The sequence below is a fragment of the Pistacia vera genome, unplaced genomic scaffold, assembly GCF_008641045.1.
Source record: "Pistacia vera cultivar Batoury unplaced genomic scaffold, PisVer_v2 Contig430, whole genome shotgun sequence".
Classification (NCBI taxonomy): domain Eukaryota; kingdom Viridiplantae; phylum Streptophyta; class Magnoliopsida; order Sapindales; family Anacardiaceae; genus Pistacia; species Pistacia vera.
The window spans coordinates 663947-684808 of NW_022196258.1; the positions used below are offsets into that span (position 1 = coordinate 663947).

A 20862-nucleotide genomic window follows, 5' to 3' on the forward strand; every position below is an offset into this window, starting at 1 on the left:
AGGCCCTATGTTTAAACATATATTTATTGTTATCAATTCAATGAAAATCTAGATTCATTCATGTATTTATTCTGCCTTTAGTTTTCATTATTGTGTGACGACACTTAGTGTGAATTAGTAGGTTTTTTGTGTTCAGATTATTGAATAAATTACTAGTATTTTGTGCATACACCCTGACAAAATATTATTGGTTCATGATTTCTTGAATAATTAGTGTTTGTACATACGCCCTGACAGATGCGCTTTTGTTCTTGATTTTGAGTATTCCTGTGTTTAATGAGTTTTTAATTCATAGGTTAGACTATACGCCCTAGCTAATCTTGTGTTAAAAATACTAGGTTAATCCCAAACTCCTTATGATAATACCTTGATTTAGGGAATGCAAACCCTAGAGACTGAATTGATAAACAATAGTGAGATGTTTGACATAGAGCTGGATAATTATGGTGAAATTGGAGCCCTAGCTTTTGGTCAATTGGGTTTTAGATAATTTTAATAGTTGTTTAATTTTAGTTTTATTCTATTGTTGCTTTTAAAGTGATCTTCCTCAATTTTTCATTATTAAGTCTTGTTTTTAGTTTTAATTGAAGCATAGTTATTAGGATTAGTAAATTGGTTATAAATCTCTGTGGGACTAACCCTTGCTTTTGTATACTAGACTACGGGAGCGATTTGTGTACTTGCGAGGTTATAAAATTGTTCATCATCTATCTAAGTGGGGATTGGATCAAAGCTAAAATAGATTATATCTGCAATTGGAATTGCTACGCACAAGTTCTCTTCAAACTGGATGGGAAGTCAACATGGTTTTCAATTTTTTCTTATTTAATCAGCTAAAAGAGAAATATTTTAATCTTCAAGGTAGTATAGTTACAACTTTTTTATTAGAAATTAATTGTGAGAAAATACCATATTTATTCATTTTTTATACATTTATTAATAGATAATTATGATTGATGCAGATGGGAGTGTAAAGCAATTCCAGGAGATGAAGACCAAATGGGGTATTAAAAACTTCATTGACTTGAGTACATTTTCAGATCCTGTTAATGGATACCAATTCTTGGCTATGTTTACTATGTGTATCAAAGACCAATTGTATGGAAAACACATTAAACGGACAGGTGAGAGCTAGAATTTACAGTCAATTTTTTGAAATAAAATCTTTTGTATTCTACGATTGATTTTCTCTAATTTGTGATACTTATACAGATTTTAAATGCAAATCTCTGCATTTTATAAATTCAGAATTCTATTCATTAGCACTTCACAACTTTTTATTACTTACATAAAATTATTAATAATTGATGTTTGCATTTTTGAAAAAAAGTGGATATCAAGTCTCTATACGATAAGTCTTGTAAGTGCTTGAAATTTTTATATAAATTTTGTTCTTAACTACTTTCTTTTCATCTTCCCTCTAGGTCAATCCGTGTATAAACCCTCAGACAAGATTGGTTTCCATAGATTCATGGCATTAGAACAACTGAAGAATCCAAAACAATGTTTCTTGGTTGATGACAGTGTCATAATTGAAGCTGAAGTTAAATTGGTTGGAGTTGTCACCAAATGGTCGACTTAATTCTTTGTTATAAACATCATTATGGTTCTTCAGCTATGAGTTACTTTTTCTACCTTGTTATGTTTTTATAGGATTTTTATAATTTATAGAATTCTTATTTGGCTTTATAAATTATAAGTACTTAGTCACTACTAGACTAACATAAAAGTAGACATTTAATCTAATACACACCCCCGCTTCCCAATCGGCGCAACCAATTGATAAGAGTGTAATTTATATATTTTTATTCCTTCTATATTATGTTTTTTGTCATGTTTTATGCCTATTTGAGTTTATTAGAGTTTATTTTGTGAGTTTGCCATAGTTGGATAGATTTTGGAAATAAGTGATAAAAGATTAGGAAATTCCAGATTTTTGTTATTCTAACCAGTGCTACATTTTTTAGGTTTTTCATGGAGTCAGAGTTCTTGATTGCAAAAGTGTTCTTCATAAAAAATAAAGTTGACGAATCAAGATTTCCAGAAAGGTATTATGGGCGAGAATCAGAGTTCGTTTGGGTCTTCATTAGTTGTTGTAAAACCGGACCTGGAATCCTAGTCGTGAAAGGATTTCCTGGCTAAGTATTGAATTTTCGAATGGGCCTAACTGGAGCGTCAAATATCGAAAGCGGGTGATTCAAAATCCCAGATTCATCTATACATCTAGGACTACAATTTTTATGAAGTGACCGAGCCCAGAAAAGATCTTTTACATTGCGAGAATCCTGGTGCAAGCTGAAGACGAATTCTGGAATCCATATTTGATAAGATTTTGTCAAATCTGGAAGTCTATCTTTTAGGAAACGTCTAGGAAAGATTTTTCGTGATTCCTGGGGTAGAATTAGGAGAAAAACATGTTATTTATTCAGGAGTGTTAGGTTAACCAAGAAAAGAGAGACAACAGTAGTTTTTAGTTTTTTTCGGTTTTCTTTTACTTTCTACGTCAAGATGTGAGGCTGATCTTTCTTCTTCAGTTCAAGGGGATTTTGAAGCCTAAATTCATGTCATTGGTGTAGCCTAACTTCAGTAACATTGTTCTTAATCTTGTTTTCATTGGAATTTTTTATGTTATTCTATTTTAATTGTTTATAATTTTCTGTTTGGGTGATTTAGTAATGGCCTGCTGAATTATTTTATAGGAATTTTATCTGTTAGAATTAGGAATTGTGATCCGTAATTGTCCTTTTTCTATTCAACGAGTGACACATGATGATAGCTGATTATGGTCAAGTTTTTAGTCTATTGTCTTGAATAACATAACCTAAGTTAAATAATCCAAGCTTGCGTGATTGTTGCTTAGATTGATCTATTCTCCTAATTCTTAAGGCTGCCATTGAATTAAATTTAGAGAGCTTGTTCGAGGTTGTTCAAGGGTTAGTATCTACTCGAAGAGCTTATTTCAGTAGTGACAAACTAAGGGAGAATTCGGGTAACAGAGCTTGTTGTTTCCTAGGGTCAATAGTTCCATAATAACGAGATAGATCAGTGTTACGGTTACTTTATGTCCAATGCATGTTTAGGTGGATCTTGGACCGAGAACTGATTGTGTTTAATCTGATATTTTCTACCATTAGCAATTGCTTTGTTTTACTTTAGATTGCATTGAGTACACCCCCCTTTCATTACCGTTGTCATGTTTACTGTTTAGGGTTTTATTTTATTTTTCTATTGTTTTCATTGTTTTAGAACATAAGAATTAATCGAACCATTCTCTGTGGGATCAACCCTTGCTTAACCTATATACAATTCAGTTGTTAGGTTAGGAAGGTTGTTAATTTGGAGCATTCGGCAAGCTACCACCAATCACCTCCTTTTTCCAATAAAAACAGTTAAAAGTGACCTAGGAATTATTAATTTTGTTGCCTTAATTCAAGAAATTAAATAAATTTACTCATTTATTGATGAGATGTCACTAAACTCAATCGGAGTCGAACTAAAGGCAAATGACTTATCCTTAATTTTGGTTATTATATTAAGTAGTATTATCCTTAATTTTGGTTATTATATTAAGTAGTATATAACTAGACTAGGGATGGGCATTTGGCCTGGATCGTCTAGGACCTACCCTTGCTCGAACGAGCCAAAGATTTCCTAAAACAGTCGAGGGTCAGGATGGGCCCAAGCCCTATGAAATTTCTCGGCCTCAGAGACAAGTCAAGGACGGAGGTGGTCATAGCTCCGCCCCGACCTACCCCATTAATTAAGATTAAACATTTAAAATTCTAATAAATTAATAAAAAAAATACAAGCAATACTTTGAAGGTACAAAACTATAAATGTAAAATTAATTTTTCCTATTTCAATTCAAAAAGTATATTATAGACCAAGAGAAAAAAATAAAAAGCAAATTTCAAGGTTTTTTTTTTTTTTTTTTTTTTTAAAATGAGGAGAGTCTAAAAAATGTAAATTAATAATGAAGATTTAGAAATAATTTAATTATAGATCTTGAAATCCATCAATTTGTCAAAGACCAATTATATGGAAAACACATTAAACGCACAGGTGAGAGTTAGAATTTACCGTCAATTTTTTTATATAAAATCTTTTGTATTCGACGAAATTGTTACATGCTTGATTTTCTCTAATTTGTGATATTTATACAAATTTTAAATGCAAATTTCTGCATTTTATAAATTTAGAATTCCATTCCTCAACATTTCATAACTTTAGTAAATTACAACATGAATTTCCCACGTAAAAAAATTTGGAATTAACATAAAGGTTTCCACAATAAAGAAAAAAAATATTAATGAATAGTGAAATACCATATACTATGAATTTTGAATTATGTAACCAATATTTTTCTCTCACTACACCACAAAAGTTACTAATATCTCACTACAACACAAAGGTTACTAATATCTCACTACAACACAAAAAATTGGCGGTGAGCAGGCCACAACAAGCCCAAAAATGAACCAATACATTATCGGCTCGAGGAATAGGTGGCCAACAGTAGCCACAAGGGCGCATGCAATAACCCCCATGCCAACTTTCAGTACCAGCTACCCAATTCTTGGGCATTTACTCAATATACACGATTTACACACCATTGAGAGGCAGAGACCATATAAAAAACATAAACTGCCCAAAAAAAAAAATGGGTACTGCAAAAATCACATTGATTCTAGCTTTCAGCAACGTATTAAACAGAGTTTTGTCAAACGACATTGTAATCGCAATGGCAACAATCATGCTACCTAAAAATATGTATGCGTTTTCTACTGTGAATAATGGAACTTTAGGCCCTCAGCATCCCCCGCACTAATCCCAGGTGGAGTAACACTTGGTTGAGTAACAATACCAATCTCAGGTTCTTCATTAGAAGTAACACTTGGAATCAGTTATGAAATCAGTTCGAAAGACGGAGGTGTAGTCATGCTGTGATCCTAAATGCAGCCCAAAAATCCAAATAAAAGATATTAATTTTATCAAAAAGTAGATTAAAAAAGGAAAAATGTCAAAGAAAAAGAAGATAGATATCCCAACTGCAAGATTCATAAATGCTCACTTGCAATTACAATACACAATATGAAGAACAACATATCAAAAAAGGATGGGTGAGAAACCAATTAAGGCCATTAAGGTAGTTGAAAGTGAAGTCTCACACATTATGCATAAATACAACTGATTACTAAAAATAGATAATAATAGCTGCACTAAGAATACGAAACCTATTAAGTCTAGGGATGGGCACGAGCTGGGTCAGGGTCGAGTCAGGGCCGAGTTGGGGCTAGGGACCCTTGTCTCTAGGTTTGGCCTGAAAGCCCAAAGGGATTCCCCGAATCCAGCCTACGGAGATTTCGAGGAATTCGGGGAATCCCTAAACTTAAAAAAAAAAAAAAAAAAAAAAAAAAAAAAAAAAAAAAAAAAAAAAAAACTTTATAATGAATCAAATGTACATATAATAATACTATTATAGTATTATACTGTACTATATTAAAATTGTTGAGGGTTATATCCATTTTTTTTAAGTTCTTATCAAATTATCAAAAAATATGTTCTTATGAAATGATACATTAATTCTATTTGATAAATGATAAATTTGTCTATTAAGATATAATTTCTTTTTAAATCTTAATTACAATTCATTCGTAATGTCATTACCATAATTTATTATTTATTAATTAAATAAATGACTTAATACATATATATCATGTATTTATGTTATTAACGTTTACAAGTTATTTGAATAAAAATATAAGACCCAAAAAAAAAAAAAAAAAAAACGAGTATGCTGAAACAAATTAAATCCAAAGATTAGAGAGAAGCATATATTCTTAACCAGGAAAGAACACGAGAATTCTTGGAATTAAACAGCAGAGTAGGAGAGTCGCCTCCTTACATATTACAAAAGAAGGTAATCAAACCAGAAAAAAAAATTGGTCTTGAGGTTATTCAACACTTCAAACAAATAATATTTAAAAAAGAAAAAGAAAAATAATAAATCATTGTTATTAAACTGAACAAGCATCTACATGTATATTAACAATACTGAAATTATTGAAATTTAGGGTTGATAGTGATACCTTTGCACAATGAACCAAGAAGACTACATGAGTGATCGCTGGAATAAACAAAAGTGTTTGTCGGAACAGAACAGACCCAGAAATCACCAATAAAACAGAAGAAGTAGAACCAAAGAAACAAAGAGGTAGCCGGATTCAGGAGTCGCCGGTAAGAAGAAAACGTTCGCCAAGATCGTCGATTGCCGAAAAAAAAAAAAAAAAAAAACTTAGATGCTGTTCTGGGGTTCAAGATTTAGGACTATTAGACAATTCCTTAAGATTATATTTATCTTAAGATCAATTATATTTTGCTTAAGATTATAATTATATACATAACGAAAAAATCAATTCCATGCAAGATGGGTGAAGTCTCTTGCATTCCTAAGTAAACTCCTTTTCTAAAATTAAATTTTTATTTTTGCATTATTTCTATAATAAACTCATAATTGTTTAAATTAATTACAATATAAAAATAATTATTTTGTGTTGATAAAGTAAATTATAAAACGATAAGATTAATTATAATTTTTAGTTTAAAATTGTAAGAAAATCTAAATGATTTTAGGAAAAATTATGATTTATGTGACTAATAATCATAATTATTAATTTTAAAAAAGTATGCAAATTATATTTTGCCAACTGCAATGTGGTTAAGTTATAAAATAAAATGTATATAATATAAACATATTTTCAAATTTTAATAATTATACGGCCATGTGTTTTGGAAATATTATACAATATATAACATTGGGGTTAATTACTTGGCACCTCCAAGGTTTAAAAACTTTATTTCTCTTAATTTTAGGAAACTAACGTGGTTCCCTCTAAATGTAAGTTTTGTCAAATAAACAATATAAGAGGTAAAAAAGATATTTTAAATAAATTATGAACCTTTTTTAAATATGAAATATTTGACCAATGGACACGTTACTTGGGGTTAGAGTGTTAGTTTTTGAAAATCAATAGGAAAGTGTTTTCACGCTAAACTAGTTAGGGATAAACTATTAATGAATAGAAAAATACCATATACAATGAATTCTGAATTATGTAACTAATATTTTTCTCTCAGTACACCACAAAAGTTACTAATATCAACACTAGTTACTAATATCTCACTACAGTACAAAAGTGACTTATATCTCACTACAATACAAAAAATTGGTAGTGAGCAAGCCACAACAAGCCCAAAAGTGAACCAATACATTATCGGCTCAAGGAATAGGTGGCCAACAGTGGCCACAAGGGGTACGTAGTAGCTCCCATGCCTAACTTTTAGTACCAGTCGCCCAATTCTTGGGCATTTACAGAATTTACACACCATTGAGAGGCAAAGACCATATAAAAAACATAAAATGCCCAAAAAAATGCAATACTCCTGGAAAAATCACATGGATTCTAGCTTTCAACAACGTATTAAACAGAGTTTTGTCAAACAACATTGTAATCGCAATGGCAGCAATCATGCTACCTAAAAATATTTATGCATTTTCTACTGTGAATAATGGAACTTTAGGCCCTCGGCATCCCCCGTACAAATCCGAGGTGAAGTAAAACCTGATCGAGTAAAAATACGGATCTTAGGTTCTTCATCAGAAGTAATGCTTGGAATCAATTCTGGAATCGGTTCGGAAGACAAAGGTGTTGGCATGCTGTGATCCTAAATGTAGCCCAAAAATCCAAATAAAAGATATTCGTTGATTATGATATGAAAAAATAAATTAGAAAAGGAAAAGGTCAAAGAAAAAGAAAATAGATATCCCAACAGCGAACAAAGGTTTCAAGATTCATAAATGCTCACTTGCAATTACAATAAACAATATGACAATATCAAAAATGGATGGGTAGAGGAACCAATTAAGGCCAAAAAGGTAGTTGAAAGTGAAGTCTCACACATTATGCAGAAATACAACTGATTACTAAAAATAGATGGTAATAGTTGCACTATGAAGACGAAAACTATCAAGTCTAGGGATGGGCACGAGTTGGGTCGGAGCCAGGTTGGGGCCGAGGACCCCTGTCTCCGAGCTCGCCCCGAAAGCCCAAGGGGATTCCAAGTCTATATGATTTTAGAAAAAATTATGATTTATGTGACTAATAATCATAATTTTTCATTTTAAAACGATATGCAAATTATATTTTGTCAACTACAATATAGTTAAGTTATAAAATAAAATGTATATAATATAAACATATTTTCAAATTTTAATAATTATACTACCACGTGTTTTAGAAATATTATGCAGTATATAACATTAGGGTTAATTATTTGGCACCCGCAAGGATTAAAAACTTTATTTCTCTTAATTTTAGGACATTAACGTAGTTCCCTCTAAATGTAAGTTTTGTTAAATTAACATGACAACATAAGAGGTGAAAAAGATTACTTAGGGTCAGAGTGTTATTTTTGAAAATAAATAGGAAAGTGTTTTCACGCTGAACCAATTAGGGTGGCAGTGTAATAAACCTTATAATATTATGGGGTTGTTTGGATCGAGTTAATATTAATAACTAGGGTAATATTTTTTAAATTGAGCAGATGACGATATTTGGTTGGTTTGTAAAAAATTATTCCCAAAATATTTTATGACAAACAGTAGTATTTGGGGGGTAAATTTCCAGTAATCTTAATACTGGGGTGGGGGCTGTTATTAAAACTTACCTTGGTATTACAATTTTTTTCCCATATTATCCCTAAACAGTTAAGCATTTGGTCCAAATTAACCTTATATATGTTAATATTTACAAAACACCCAATCACTCATGTAGACACTTTTGTCCTCGCTATTTAAATTTTTATGACGACATTGCTCTTGTTATTATCATTATTTATAGAAATGCCATTATACCCAGAACTAGCCACCATCGACCACAGCCGGAGGCTGCCAAAAATCTCCATAATGGTGTACGATCGACCATGCGCGGGTGAGGTTTTTTCCGACCATGGATCTGTTGAAAAAAGCTAGATCTTGCTATTTCTATGGTCGTGAAATGACCAACGTTTCATGGCCAAAGACTTGTTGGAGTAGTTACCCTAGAGCCAATCAATTATTGTAGAATTGACTCTTTGAAATAATGTTTATTAATCAACAAAAATGCATTATCCACTATATCACGTAAATCATATTATATGTATTGATATATGTCCTTAGGATGGTAGAACCATGACGAGGGTATCAAGTGTTTCAAATCTTGATAGTAAGAACCCTATGATCACATATAGTGGCCATTCTAGAAATGTTCGTAGTCCTAGTATTATTCTAACCAAGGACACGGATAATACGGTAAGACTATTATAGTGTTGAACGACCTTGTCGAAAGGCAGTGACTGATCTCACTTGTCAAGGTTGTTTGCTGACAACTTAGTGTGACACATGGGTGCTTACTGTAGGCAAGTTCACTGGACTGGACAGACCCACCAGAGGATTCCATATGGATGGTAACCCTAGTGTCTATGGAATAAATCCTCTAACGGATGGTGGTGTATGTGATCCTTAGACTTGAGATCACCAGAGCGCCTTGTGCACCAATTGGTGTAGTTTGACACTGGCCCAATGTAGTTCTATTCAGAGCTATCAATGCGGTAGTGATTGGCTATATTGAGAAGTGTATCAAGACTATGATGGATCGACAAAGGATTCATCACTCCTGAGTACGGGAGAAGTTATCTTACTGGGTAATTCAGTAAATGACAATGACACTAAATTTGTGGCCACAGTGGGATTGAGTTGATGCTCAATCCAATTTAATATTCCTGTCCTTGGTCCAATAACTAAATACAAACATATAGAGGATATGTAAGGCTTACACTATTTATGTACCTCAATCTCGATGAGATAACAGTTGATGAAAGGATTTAATTGCACGGTAACCATATCGTTGATAGACTATGGTTTCGCTGAATTGGAATCTATAGGTGGCCATGATGCCTTGCTAGGGGTCAATCTTGGTATATGTGTAGTGAGACGATTAATTGGTGTTAATTGCGATACTACGCACTGTCAATATGATGAGGAGCCTATGGGTCATACACTTAGAAGATAATTTAAGGATCAATTTGTGATAAGGGTATTTTTGTCTTCCAAGACGAAAAGGTGTTATTATAATCTCACAGTGCAATTAAATTTGCTGAGGTTGTTACCTGTATTTAATTTTAATATTAAAATTAAATTAGTGAGATTATATTTAAATATATTTGTGTATATATTTAAATGAATTATTATTATTAATTAAATATTAATATATTATTATATATATTAATTGATTTTAATTATAATAATAATTAATTCATTAAAATACCATAAAGGATGTAATGTGTTTGGTTGTAAGGGTGAACTAGGGTTGGAGCTTATGACCATTCCTGAGTAGAATATGGTTTTAATTGTTGCACTATATAAGTGCAACTTAAAATTAAAACAAAGAAAAAGATTCATTCAATTAAAACCCTAGCCACCCAAAAGGTTCTCTCTCTCTCACGTTGTCTTCTGCAAGTGAAGAAGAAAATTTTTCAATTTTGATTGTTCTTAATTCTTGATGTCGGCGATTGTTCTAGCAAAACAATTGTCAGTTCTTCAAATTATCTTCGTGTGGACTTCCATGAGTGTAATCCTACATTGGATTATTTGGCGAAGAATCACATGAACAGTAGACGGTAAACAGTAGTCGGTGAATAGTAAATGGTGAATAGTAGATGGTGAATAGTAATAATGAACAGTAGATGGTGAGCAGTGGTGGCTGGCTACCAGCAGTGGCTTGGGGTGTTTTTGTTAAGTTTAAAACAGTTTTGGTTGCTAGAGTGTTTTTGCTAAATCTTAAAAGTAGGGGGTTAAAAAAAACTATTCAAAAAATAATAATAAAAATTACTGTTATATTAATATTTAAAAATGAGAGCAATTTAGTAATCTATATAACATACCCATCCATTTATCCCCCCAACCAAACATATTATTCACCAATTTATTTGAACCAACCAAACACATTTTCTAAACATTCATAATAATCTTCAAGGTGATCTTTTATTCCGTTAATATAATATCTTCATATAATAAAACTTTATATGATCCAAACGCTCCTTATAGAGTAATTCCTAACAATATTGGAAGAAAAACTATATTAAAGAAAAATTATTTATTTTTCTCACATCTTAAATTTATTGAAAATGAGCATCAATAAAAAGGTTTAAAATAAAACAAAAGAGTTTTGATTAAAATTCTGGATACAGTTTTATTTTTACAAAATAAGGGAGAAGTTATACATATTGGGAAATGAATACAATAAATTTATGGAAAATAATACAATCCCCGAAAAAAGGATATCGAATTCATGCACGGATAGATATAGCACCATCGTGACTGTTGATTAATTATGAAATTTGTTTTAAAAAAGTGGACGATGCCACGTCTCTTCGATGCATGAATTCGGTATCCCTTGTCTGTAACATAGCATTACTTTAAATTTATATAAGTATGTCAAAATCAGTTAGATGTAAAAAATTAATAAAATAATTTTTTTTAGATTATGATTTTTTTTCTTATCTCACATGTTTAATATTAATTAACGATATATATTACCTTAATTTTGACTCTTAACATAGACCCTAATCACATGATTTAGAAATAAATTCGTGAAAAAACTTTAAAAGAGAGAAAATAAAATAAAGAAAAAAGCATGGCCTTTACACAACAGCTACAACAACAGTAAGCATGAACATTAATCACCAAAACAGCAACACCACCAAAGAAGAAGAAGAGGAAGAACAAAATCAAAATCATCCCCAAAGAGACACCATTTCTGCCTCAACCCTGGATTCCAGATTCAACCAAACCCTCAAGAATGTTCAGGGGTATGTTAAAAAGGCTTCCTTTTTACAAATTTTATCGTAAATTTCATTTTTTTTGCATCAGATTTGAGTGCCCATTTGGGGATTAGCTGCAGATCTTGGAAATGGTTTCTGGGTGTTTTGTTTATTGGTTTTTTGATTGGTTGTTGTGGGTTTTGTGTGGATTTGGGGATTGGTTTTGGTGGGTATGGTAGATCTCTTTAGTTGGGGTTGGTGATCTAGAATTTGAGTGTTATGTGAAACTTTAGGTTTTGACCTTTGAGATGGGTGATCTAGAATTTGTTTTTTGTGAAATTTAGTGAGAGAAGAGTTGTGTGATTAGTTAGAGTTTGATGAATTCATTGCTTCAAAAGAGAACGTGAGGAGAGGAAACGGAAGATTGAAGATTCATTTGGATCTAAAATATTTTAAACCATGATTTTTTTTTTTTTTTGGTTGTTTAAGCCTAGTGTTATTGTAAATTAGTGGAGTGTGATTTACTTGGGGAATTACATTAGGTTTATTATGGTTTGATGTATGACAGTTATGAATTTGTTATTTATGAAACTTTACTTGCATATTCTAAATTTGCTGACTGATACTGAGTGCAGAATTGCAAATAAGTTAGTATGGTCTTAGGTGTCATTTTTTTTGTGGAAGTTGCTGCGATTAGCTACAGATTGTAGAAATTTTCATTTAATTATCGAAACACTTCGATTTTTGTGCAAAGCTGTGATCAGTAAAATTCTTCGTCAGATTGTTAATGGCTTCCTTTAATATTGCTGGCTGTTGTCTCCATTGCATGATAGATAGATTCCAGCATTTTGCTTATACCAATTGGTAATGACAGGATGATACTGGTATTGGTTGTTTGAAATGATGTTATCTCATATTTACAGAGTTCACATAAAATGCTTCTATAGCTGTTGTGCCAGCATTTTGTTTTCTGTATCTTTTTTCTGGAAATATCTGTTCATCATCATCCTCTGGTACAAGCTATAAGATTGCTGTAATTTGTAACTTGGTTTCTGTATCTTTCTTGTGATTTAGGTTGCTTAAAGGTCGCAGTATTCCTGGTAAAATATTGCTGACCAGAAGGGCAGAGCCTATAGAGGACCCAAGCTTACATTCCCCAAGTTTTGGACGGAGCCTCTCTCAGAATGACGCTGGGACAAGCGATCACATGCATGATTCCGTAGAGGTATCATTAATGATAAATATTCCTTTATTTTTTTTATTTATTTTTTTTAATTTCACAATTTAAGTATCATTTGAAATTTAAATATTAAAGGATTTGATTTGCTATTTACTTATCATGCAGGTAGAAGACCAGGATACAACCAAGCCAAATAATGGAAATTCTTATAAGTTAAAGTCAACAAATTCAAATATTGAAACTATGTTCAAAGAATCTCAGAAGTCCAGCATGGGTGCTAGAGCTACAGATTCTGCAAGGGTTATGAAATTTACGAAGGAGCTATCTGGTTCAATGGTCATATTAGGTATCCTGCTATATAGCTTCTTGCTTATCTATTGGTATAGAAATTTCCAAAGGAACTGATTTGGTTTTTAATTGAGATTAGGATCCTTTATTATTATTATTTTTTTCTATCTCTCTACTAGCTTCTAATTTATACTGTATTCTTTTTTGCTTAATCATTCAGAAAGATTACGAGAGTTAGCTTGGAGTGGTGTACCACCATACATGCGCCCTACTGTATGGAGGCTTCTCTTGGTAAGCCTTATGCTCTATTACTTGCCATCAATTTAGGAAGTACATTGACAACAGAGTTTGTTTATGATCATTTCTTTGGAAATTCTCTCACTGGTAATTTTTTTAAGCGATGTTTTTAAGAAAATTTTGGACTAATAAACTCTTTGATGAACGAACAGTTGTACATGTAAAGAACTATGGTGTGGATTTCTTGTTAATCTGTATGCATAAATTGGTTGCTTTATGCTAACTCTGGTGAGAGAGATCAATTGAAAGATGTGGAAGCTGGTTTGTGCTCATTCTATGTACCGTACATATTTTGAGTAGGAATTGGCCTTTTAGTTTATTACTCAACTGATATTGAGGCTTGATGTGTTGGCTATAGGTCTGCTGTTGTTTCCTTACAATTCATTATGGTTCTGTTTGTCTTTTTTAGTTAGTGGTCGTCTATTCCTATTGTTCAAAAGTTAAAAGGAATCATTTTAGGAGCATGCATTCAAGTGATTGTCTCCATCTGAGTACCGGGATTTACATAATCTGGCCTCTTAAGTAACATGAATCATCTTTATTGAATATAGTTTTTTTCCTGTTGAAATTTAAATATGAACTGACAACAGGGATATGCACCACCTAATTCAGATAGAAGGGAGGGAGTCCTGAGAAGGAAGCGTAGTGAGTATCTTGACTGTGTTGCTCAGTTTTATGACATTCCAGATACTGAACGTTCAGATGATGAAATCAACATGCTTCGCCAGGTATTTTGACAGAAACTGCATATCAGTCTTGATCTTTTTGTTTAACTTTCCACATGACCTTGACAGTTGTCTTTACTTTCTTGTTAGATTGCTGTTGATTGTCCAAGAACCGTGCCTGATGTTACTTTCTTTCAGCAAGCACAAGTTCAGAAATCCTTAGAGCGCATTCTTTATACATGGTTAGACAATATTCTTACCCTTGTAGCCCCAGTTACCCATATCTTTTACATGATGGAATCTGTGCCAGTGAGAGACCGTTTAAATGATTGAAGTAGCTTGAGATTGAGCTGAATGCAGAAGGAAGAGCTTCTCACTTTTGATTGAATATTCAATCAATTGAATCCTAAATTTTATGAAAAAGTTCCTGCTCTATGCTTGGTTTTTTCTTATTGCTGTACCTTGACATGTATGTGGACTAGTGTCATCACGCTAGCAGTTGCGACAAGTGCATGAGTTAGAATTGATTGGTGTTCAACATGACGTGGCTCAATCTGATCTCTTTTTCTGAAGTCAAATTCGGCAATGAATTTAGGATGAGCAAATTAAACTTAAAAGTTTGGTAGAGTTAACTATTAGACTAACTTTTAAACATGGTTCTGGTTCTTATTTGTCATCTAACAACTGCTGGATGGATCACCTTTCTCTGCAGTTGTTAGTTATGCAAATATATATTACAGTGATCTGAGAACTCCTTCCATAATTTTGCTTAATTTCCAGATTATGTGCATTCCAGTTCATATTTGCCAATAGATTATGCTACTGTTACTTAATAGCCTTCCTAATTTTTGTTATTGGTAATTCTAATTCTGAATATTTTAGTGGGAAAATTTTTTTCACTTGATGTTTCCTTACACCATTTTATTGGCAGATCAGAACTTTTTGTCATGTGTACAAATTCTATTTTCTTTCCAGGGCTATTCGGCATCCTGCAAGTGGGTATGTTCAGGGGATAAATGATCTTGTTACTCCTTTTCTTGTTGTTTTCCTTTCGGAATATTTGGAAGGGAGTGTGGATAATTGGTCGATCTCAGATATACCACCAGAAAAATTCTCTGACATAGAGGCTGATTGCTATTGGTGCCTATCAAAATTGCTTGATGGTATGCAAGATCATTACACATTTGCTCAGCCAGGAATCCAGAGGCTTGTGTTTAAGCTGAAGGAATTGGTTCGCAGGATTGATGGTAAAACCATTTTCTGGCATTTTCTTCTTTTAAATTATGCTACTTCTAATGAGCCAAGTCACATTTTATTTTTCAAGTAAATTAAATCTGCCAAATAGTTCTCAAATTTTAGTATTACAGAAATCTGGTTGGTGGTCCTTTGGAACTTCATGATGGACACTATGGTGGCTTCTAAAATACCTGTCCCTAGAGCTCTTTGACCCAAAAGCTACTGCCTCGCCCTCTCTCCCTCCCCCTCACTTTGTTCTGTAACAAATTAATGATGTTCTATTGTTTAGATTGATAATAGCATAAATGTTCAAATTTCTTTTTTTTTTTTTTTTTTTTTAATATTATTTTAAAAACATAAGAGGGTAATTTTTGTAATAAATTTAAGGGCTTCAATTAGAAAGAAATAATTTGAATGCTACCAAAATAGCTTTCTTGGTCATTAGCTTAAGTTTTTTGTGTTAGATGGAGCTCAGCACATGTTTTTTTCTTTTATTTTTTTGGAAGAAACTACATGCCAGCAGAATGGCTTTTCTACTCCAAGCTGCATTAAAAAATTTCTCATTTTTCTTGGATACTTTTGTGTGTGTGTGTGTACAAGGTTTTTAGTTTTAATTTTTTTCTTCAAATACAGTGTTCTCTGTCCTATTAACTAGTCTATTGTTGAACCAGAACCTGTTTCAAGACACATTGAAGAGCAGGGGCTTGAATTTCTTCAATTTGCTTTCCGCTGGTTTAACTGTCTTTTAATTCGTGAGGTATGTTTTCAGCATGCTTAACCTGTGCTCTGTACTAATGCCATTTCCTTCATTTCTCATACTTATTTGTCATTAATAAAATAGCCCAAACCTTTATTCACTACAACCTGTTAAGTTGCAACTAAGGAAGAGTTAATCTGAGATTCAGTTATGTTCCTGCCTTTTCATTTAATTGGGAAGCTGATAACTTGTTTGTTTTATTAGATCCCGTTTCATCTTGTTACTCGATTGTGGGACACATATCTTGCTGAAGGAGATGCATTGCCTGATTTCCTTGTGTACATATTCGCCAGTTTTCTTTTAACGGTGAGAGACTTTGCTTTGCATTGGTATAATTTGCCTAATTTTACTTTCAAATTAATTACTGGTAATGATGTCTTTTTCAAAGTGAGTGAATATTTTATAACCCACATAAGTTTGTATACGCCCTTCTGGGATGAGATACATTTCTGTCAGAGAAATATGAAACATCAAATACCTAAGCATATTCTTTCATTATCTATTTTACAGTGGTCAGATAAACTTCAGAAGCTGGACTTCCAGGAGATGGTAATGTTCCTGCAACACCTTCCAACGAACAATTGGACACACCAAGAGCTTGAGATGGTACTATCCAGAGCATACATGTGGCACAGTATGTTCAATAGCTCTCCTAGCCACCTAGCTAGCTGAAGAGGAACTATTAACAGCAATCTGAATTTTGGTTTCCTTCTTCCCCTTTCAACAATTTTTTTTTTTCTTTCTTTTCTTTGTAATATTTATTTGTTCCTCGATGTGGTTTGTTACCTGCGAGTGTATGATTTCTCTAATTTTAGTGGAAAGAGGCCAAACAATATTCTCATTTCTGTTGTCAAAGTGGCCTGTAATATATGTATTGTCAGGCATTCCTTTGTATATCTACCTGATGAAAGCAAAAAAAGAGGATTACTTATTTCTTTTCATATACGTTGTGTTCCAAGTACAATAAATTGAAACTTAGGGCAACATTATTGTAAGCTTTATACCAACTCCTTTTTGTATAATGTGGGCAAGTTCTATTTGATCTTATTATGCGTAGATGCAATCCTTTATAAAGTGACAATTTGAAATAGTCGCCCGTCGCTTATCAAATTATTCGATATTACATTACTGAAACCAATTCACTCTAATTTTATATGATCATCTAGAAATTTTATTATGATTGTTGTGCTATAAAACTGATGCCATCATACAATAAATATGTACCCCTAGCTCGGTACTTGGGGTTTGGGTAGGAACCGGCCATTAATAGGTAGGTTTTACTGTTTTGGTTTCAAATTTTGGGAATTGACACAGTACGGTTCCGGTTTCCCTTTTTCCAGTCAGGAACTGGAATAATCAAGAATTGGAACCGGAACAAGGACTAATATGAAATAACATTAAGGAGTGGAATGTGTAATTTTAATTTTGGAGTTTCTAATTTGAAATTTCTGATTTTTCAAATTATTATTGTAATTGGTAATGTGAAATTCTTAGTTTCCATAAAGTTAAATTGGAGGTGGAAGGCCTGAAGGCTTTATAATGTATTTGTAATTTTATTTTTTTGTTAACAAGTGCTCGATGGGGGTGTATTTGTAAGTTTTTAAAGGCTTTTTTTGTCACTTTATAAACTTTTGGGGGGTATATAATTTTCTTGGGTACCCGGAATCGGAACTGTTGTTGTAGGTTCCGATTGGGCACCCATCAGTTTCGGTTTTGGTTCTTTCAAAAAATATAGAGTACTCGAAACCGAACACCCTGAAGCTAGGTGCTTGTGGAGAATTGCTTCAACATTGGTACATATATAGCTCAATGGTATCAGATACGTTACCATATCAATTTAGTAAGATACATCGGAAGAAAATTTGAGAATATTACACTAGAACGTGTACCATCACTCTAGAAATAATAAATTCCATTGAAAATAGAGTTCTACTACTGATCTACAAACGTCACCTGAATTTAGTTTCGCCTTATATCTAATAGGATATACAAGTTAATGATGGAGAGAAGATCTTTAGTTATGCTGAACTCTGAATCATTACAAATAAAACAATGGTGCTTTCAACACGTTGAATGGCCTCTTCATAATTTTTCTTCAAGATAAGTGCAAATGTCTAACGAGTGTTGTAGCTTGTATGAAGTACAAAAGCCAGCTCTATGTTTGCTTCATGCACAGGAGCTCTTCAAACAATATCAACTACTCTCTTTCGCTGGCACATCAAGAGCCAAAGTCAGATATTTCTATAAGCTAAAATTCCATGAATAACGAAAAATATCTTAGACTAGAAGAAATATGGCTCCATATCTAAACACGAATCAAACACTGATCAATATCAACTGTCATTCATTAGTGTAAGAACACAAATGTAGTGTGCAATAGTGAATCTCAAAATTTTCTTCGTTTATTTTCCCAAAAAACCAATAATATGCATCCATCTGAAGATCAACCCAAAGAGATAATTTTGTTCAACTAAAACCATGCGGATAAATTTCCAATATCGTAGTTCCATTAACCCCAGAAGAAACAATCTGCAAACTTAATCGGTTTTTGTTTTAACTCCTCTAAGAAGAAAAATTCTACACATCCCAGAGTTCTTTTTTCATGACATTCACAAGAAAGAAAAGGGAGTTGCTGTTAAAGCCTAACCGAAAGAGCCATACAGGCAAGGACTCTCTCCATATTTCAGGCATGCATATGAGATGTGCGTCCTTAATTTACATTAGAACATACAATTTAGTACAGATAAAAAGACACTGCCAAAAAATGTGTAAATATGGATATCTTACATGTTTCCGAGCAACTGTTTCAAGGAATTTCTCAGGATAATCAACATATTGAGCACATTCTTTCCTTACAGTTTCTGCCAGCTCTTCTTCTCCAGAATTGTCAAGATTCCTGATCAAAATTGTCAATGTTAATTTATCTGGAGCACAGCCTGATTCCTTCATTGCTCCATATTTCTCCATTGCCTTGTCTATCATGCCCACTTGCAGATACGCTCCAATCATTTCGGTATAAGCCCTTGTGTCAGGTTCCAAACCTTCTTTTTCGAGTTCACAAAAAAGCTCTTCAGCACTTGTTATTAGTTCGTTCTTTCCCAACATTTGAATCATGTCACAGTATAAAGACAGATCTGGCTTATACCACTCTTCTTTCCGCACAAAATGGAAGACCTAAAACCTGATCTCATTTCAGATATAGTATAAAATAGAAAGAAAATATGCATTCAATTGAAAAATAAATTGGCAATTAAAGAAAAGGAGTGTGAAAAGTAGAACACAACTAATATTAGCTTTCATCAATGGACATGAATTTTTTTTTCCCGTTTTTGATAACCACCCCAATTTTTCTTATCAGTCTGCTGCATTTGAAAATGAGCACTACTATTGCCACATCCTACTACACTAGACAAGATTACCTAGACACAATTTCTGAAAGTAAAAAGTGAGAACTAATCAACTCATGTTGTGATACTTTAAGAGCATTCAAACTCTTCTCCAGATCAAAGAACTAGTCTGGTTTAGTGTCAAAGAGTTATTACTTCTGCAAATCTTTAAGCTTAAAATCACACAGATGCAAGTTGAAACCATCATCCCCAGAAAAACTGAGGAGGTACTCATTTTTCTATTTAATACACTGACAAAATAACTGATTAGCAAACATAAACAAAATTAAATATCATGAAAACTGATTAGCAAAGTGATCTCGTAAAAAGAAAAAGATTGAAAGATAAACTTGAATCTCTCCACATCAATTTCATTTGCTGATGAATAAGCCCAATGTCCAATAAAAAATTAGTTCAAGTAATTCATATAGGAACATAATTTTTCTGGAAAGCCTTCTAACGTATAAAATTTGAGTAGCAAAACTACTCTCAAAAAGTTCATTCACTCAACTCTACAAAAGGAAGCTACACTAAAATCAATTTCAACATTGAAAAGTATAATGGTTAAATCATTCTACAATAATGTGAAGATATGGAGAGCATTTTCCATATTAAAACAAAAATTTCAATATTATACTACAGAAATTCACCATACTTGGAAAATTAACAATCTGAAACATCACCAAGAATCAGAAAAACAGTGAGACACTGTCTCCAAAATGCAAAATTATACTCACGTGCTCACTTGAAGCAATTTAAAACTATCAAACAAACGCAAACCCCAAACAAGAAATTCAAAAAAGAAATATTTAAATAAATAATATTAACATAAATATTCATATACCTTGAGGGCTAACTCTAATTCATTTTGTCTCTGCAACTCAGTTAAAGTGTCCAACAAGTCAGTTTTGAGAAGCCTGGAGACTCTGCCATGAAAAACCTCTTCAAGTTTTGAACTTGACTTGGCAAGTTTCATGGCATGGACGGCCTGGATGGCTTCTGTTGACAAAATTCTAGACTGCCTTACGGGCTTTCTGCTTCCATCTCTTAACCCACAAGTTATTGTTAAAGTCCCAATCTTTTTGTTCACAGGAAGTGAAATACATGGCTTTTTCTGGAACCCCAGTTGAGAGAAAGGGAGTTTGATACTGCCCATTAGAGCTGATTTCATGGAGGCAGTGGAGAGAAACCGGA

General features: G+C 32.8%; 2 protein-coding genes across 2 annotated transcripts; one reads left to right on the forward strand and one right to left on the reverse strand.

Moving 5' to 3' along the window:
• The first annotated feature begins 11715 nt into the window (after positions 1 to 11715).
• Positions 11716 to 17223, forward strand: LOC116143614 (GTPase-activating protein gyp1-like). Its single transcript, XM_031429075.1, has 10 exons — positions 11716 to 11907; positions 12934 to 13084; positions 13205 to 13385; positions 13548 to 13618; positions 14215 to 14352; positions 14440 to 14531; positions 15265 to 15536; positions 16197 to 16282; positions 16487 to 16588; positions 16793 to 17223. Exons 1-10 carry the CDS (start codon positions 11768 to 11770, stop codon positions 16952 to 16954), a joined length of 1395 nt encoding a protein of 464 aa, XP_031284935.1. The 5' UTR covers positions 11716 to 11767; the 3' UTR covers positions 16955 to 17223.
• Positions 17224 to 18101: 878 nt separating this feature from the next.
• LOC116143600 (pentatricopeptide repeat-containing protein At1g62350-like) lies at positions 18102 to 20862 on the reverse strand. The gene is made up of 3 exons (XM_031429060.1): positions 20513 to 20862; positions 19070 to 19456; positions 18102 to 18492 (listed from the first exon to the last, which is right to left on the reverse strand). The coding sequence occupies exons 1-3, from the start codon at positions 20837 to 20839 to the stop codon at positions 18466 to 18468; spliced, it is 741 nt and encodes a 246-aa protein (XP_031284920.1). The 5' UTR covers positions 20840 to 20862; the 3' UTR covers positions 18102 to 18465.

Coding starts and splice junctions, on each gene's coding strand:
- LOC116143614 (XM_031429075.1), top strand. CDS start 11,768: ATGAACATTAATCACCAAAACAGCAACACCACCAAAGAAGAAGAAGAG. Junction 13,085..13,204: donor ACATGCATGATTCCGTAGAG/GTATCATTAATG, acceptor CTTATCATGCAG/GTAGAAGACCAGGATACAAC. Junction 14,353..14,439: donor AAATCAACATGCTTCGCCAG/GTATTTTGACAG, acceptor CTTTCTTGTTAG/ATTGCTGTTGATTGTCCAAG.
- LOC116143600 (XM_031429060.1), bottom strand. CDS start 20,839: ATGAAATCAGCTCTAATGGGCAGTATCAAACTCCCTTTCTCTCAACTG. Junction 19,457..20,512: donor AATTAGAGTTAGCCCTCAAG/GTATATGAATAT, acceptor ATCAGGTTTTAG/GTCTTCCATTTTGTGCGGAA. Junction 18,493..19,069: donor AAACAGTTGCTCGGAAACAT/GTAAGATATCCA, acceptor TTGATGTGCCAG/CGAAAGAGAGTAGTTGATAT.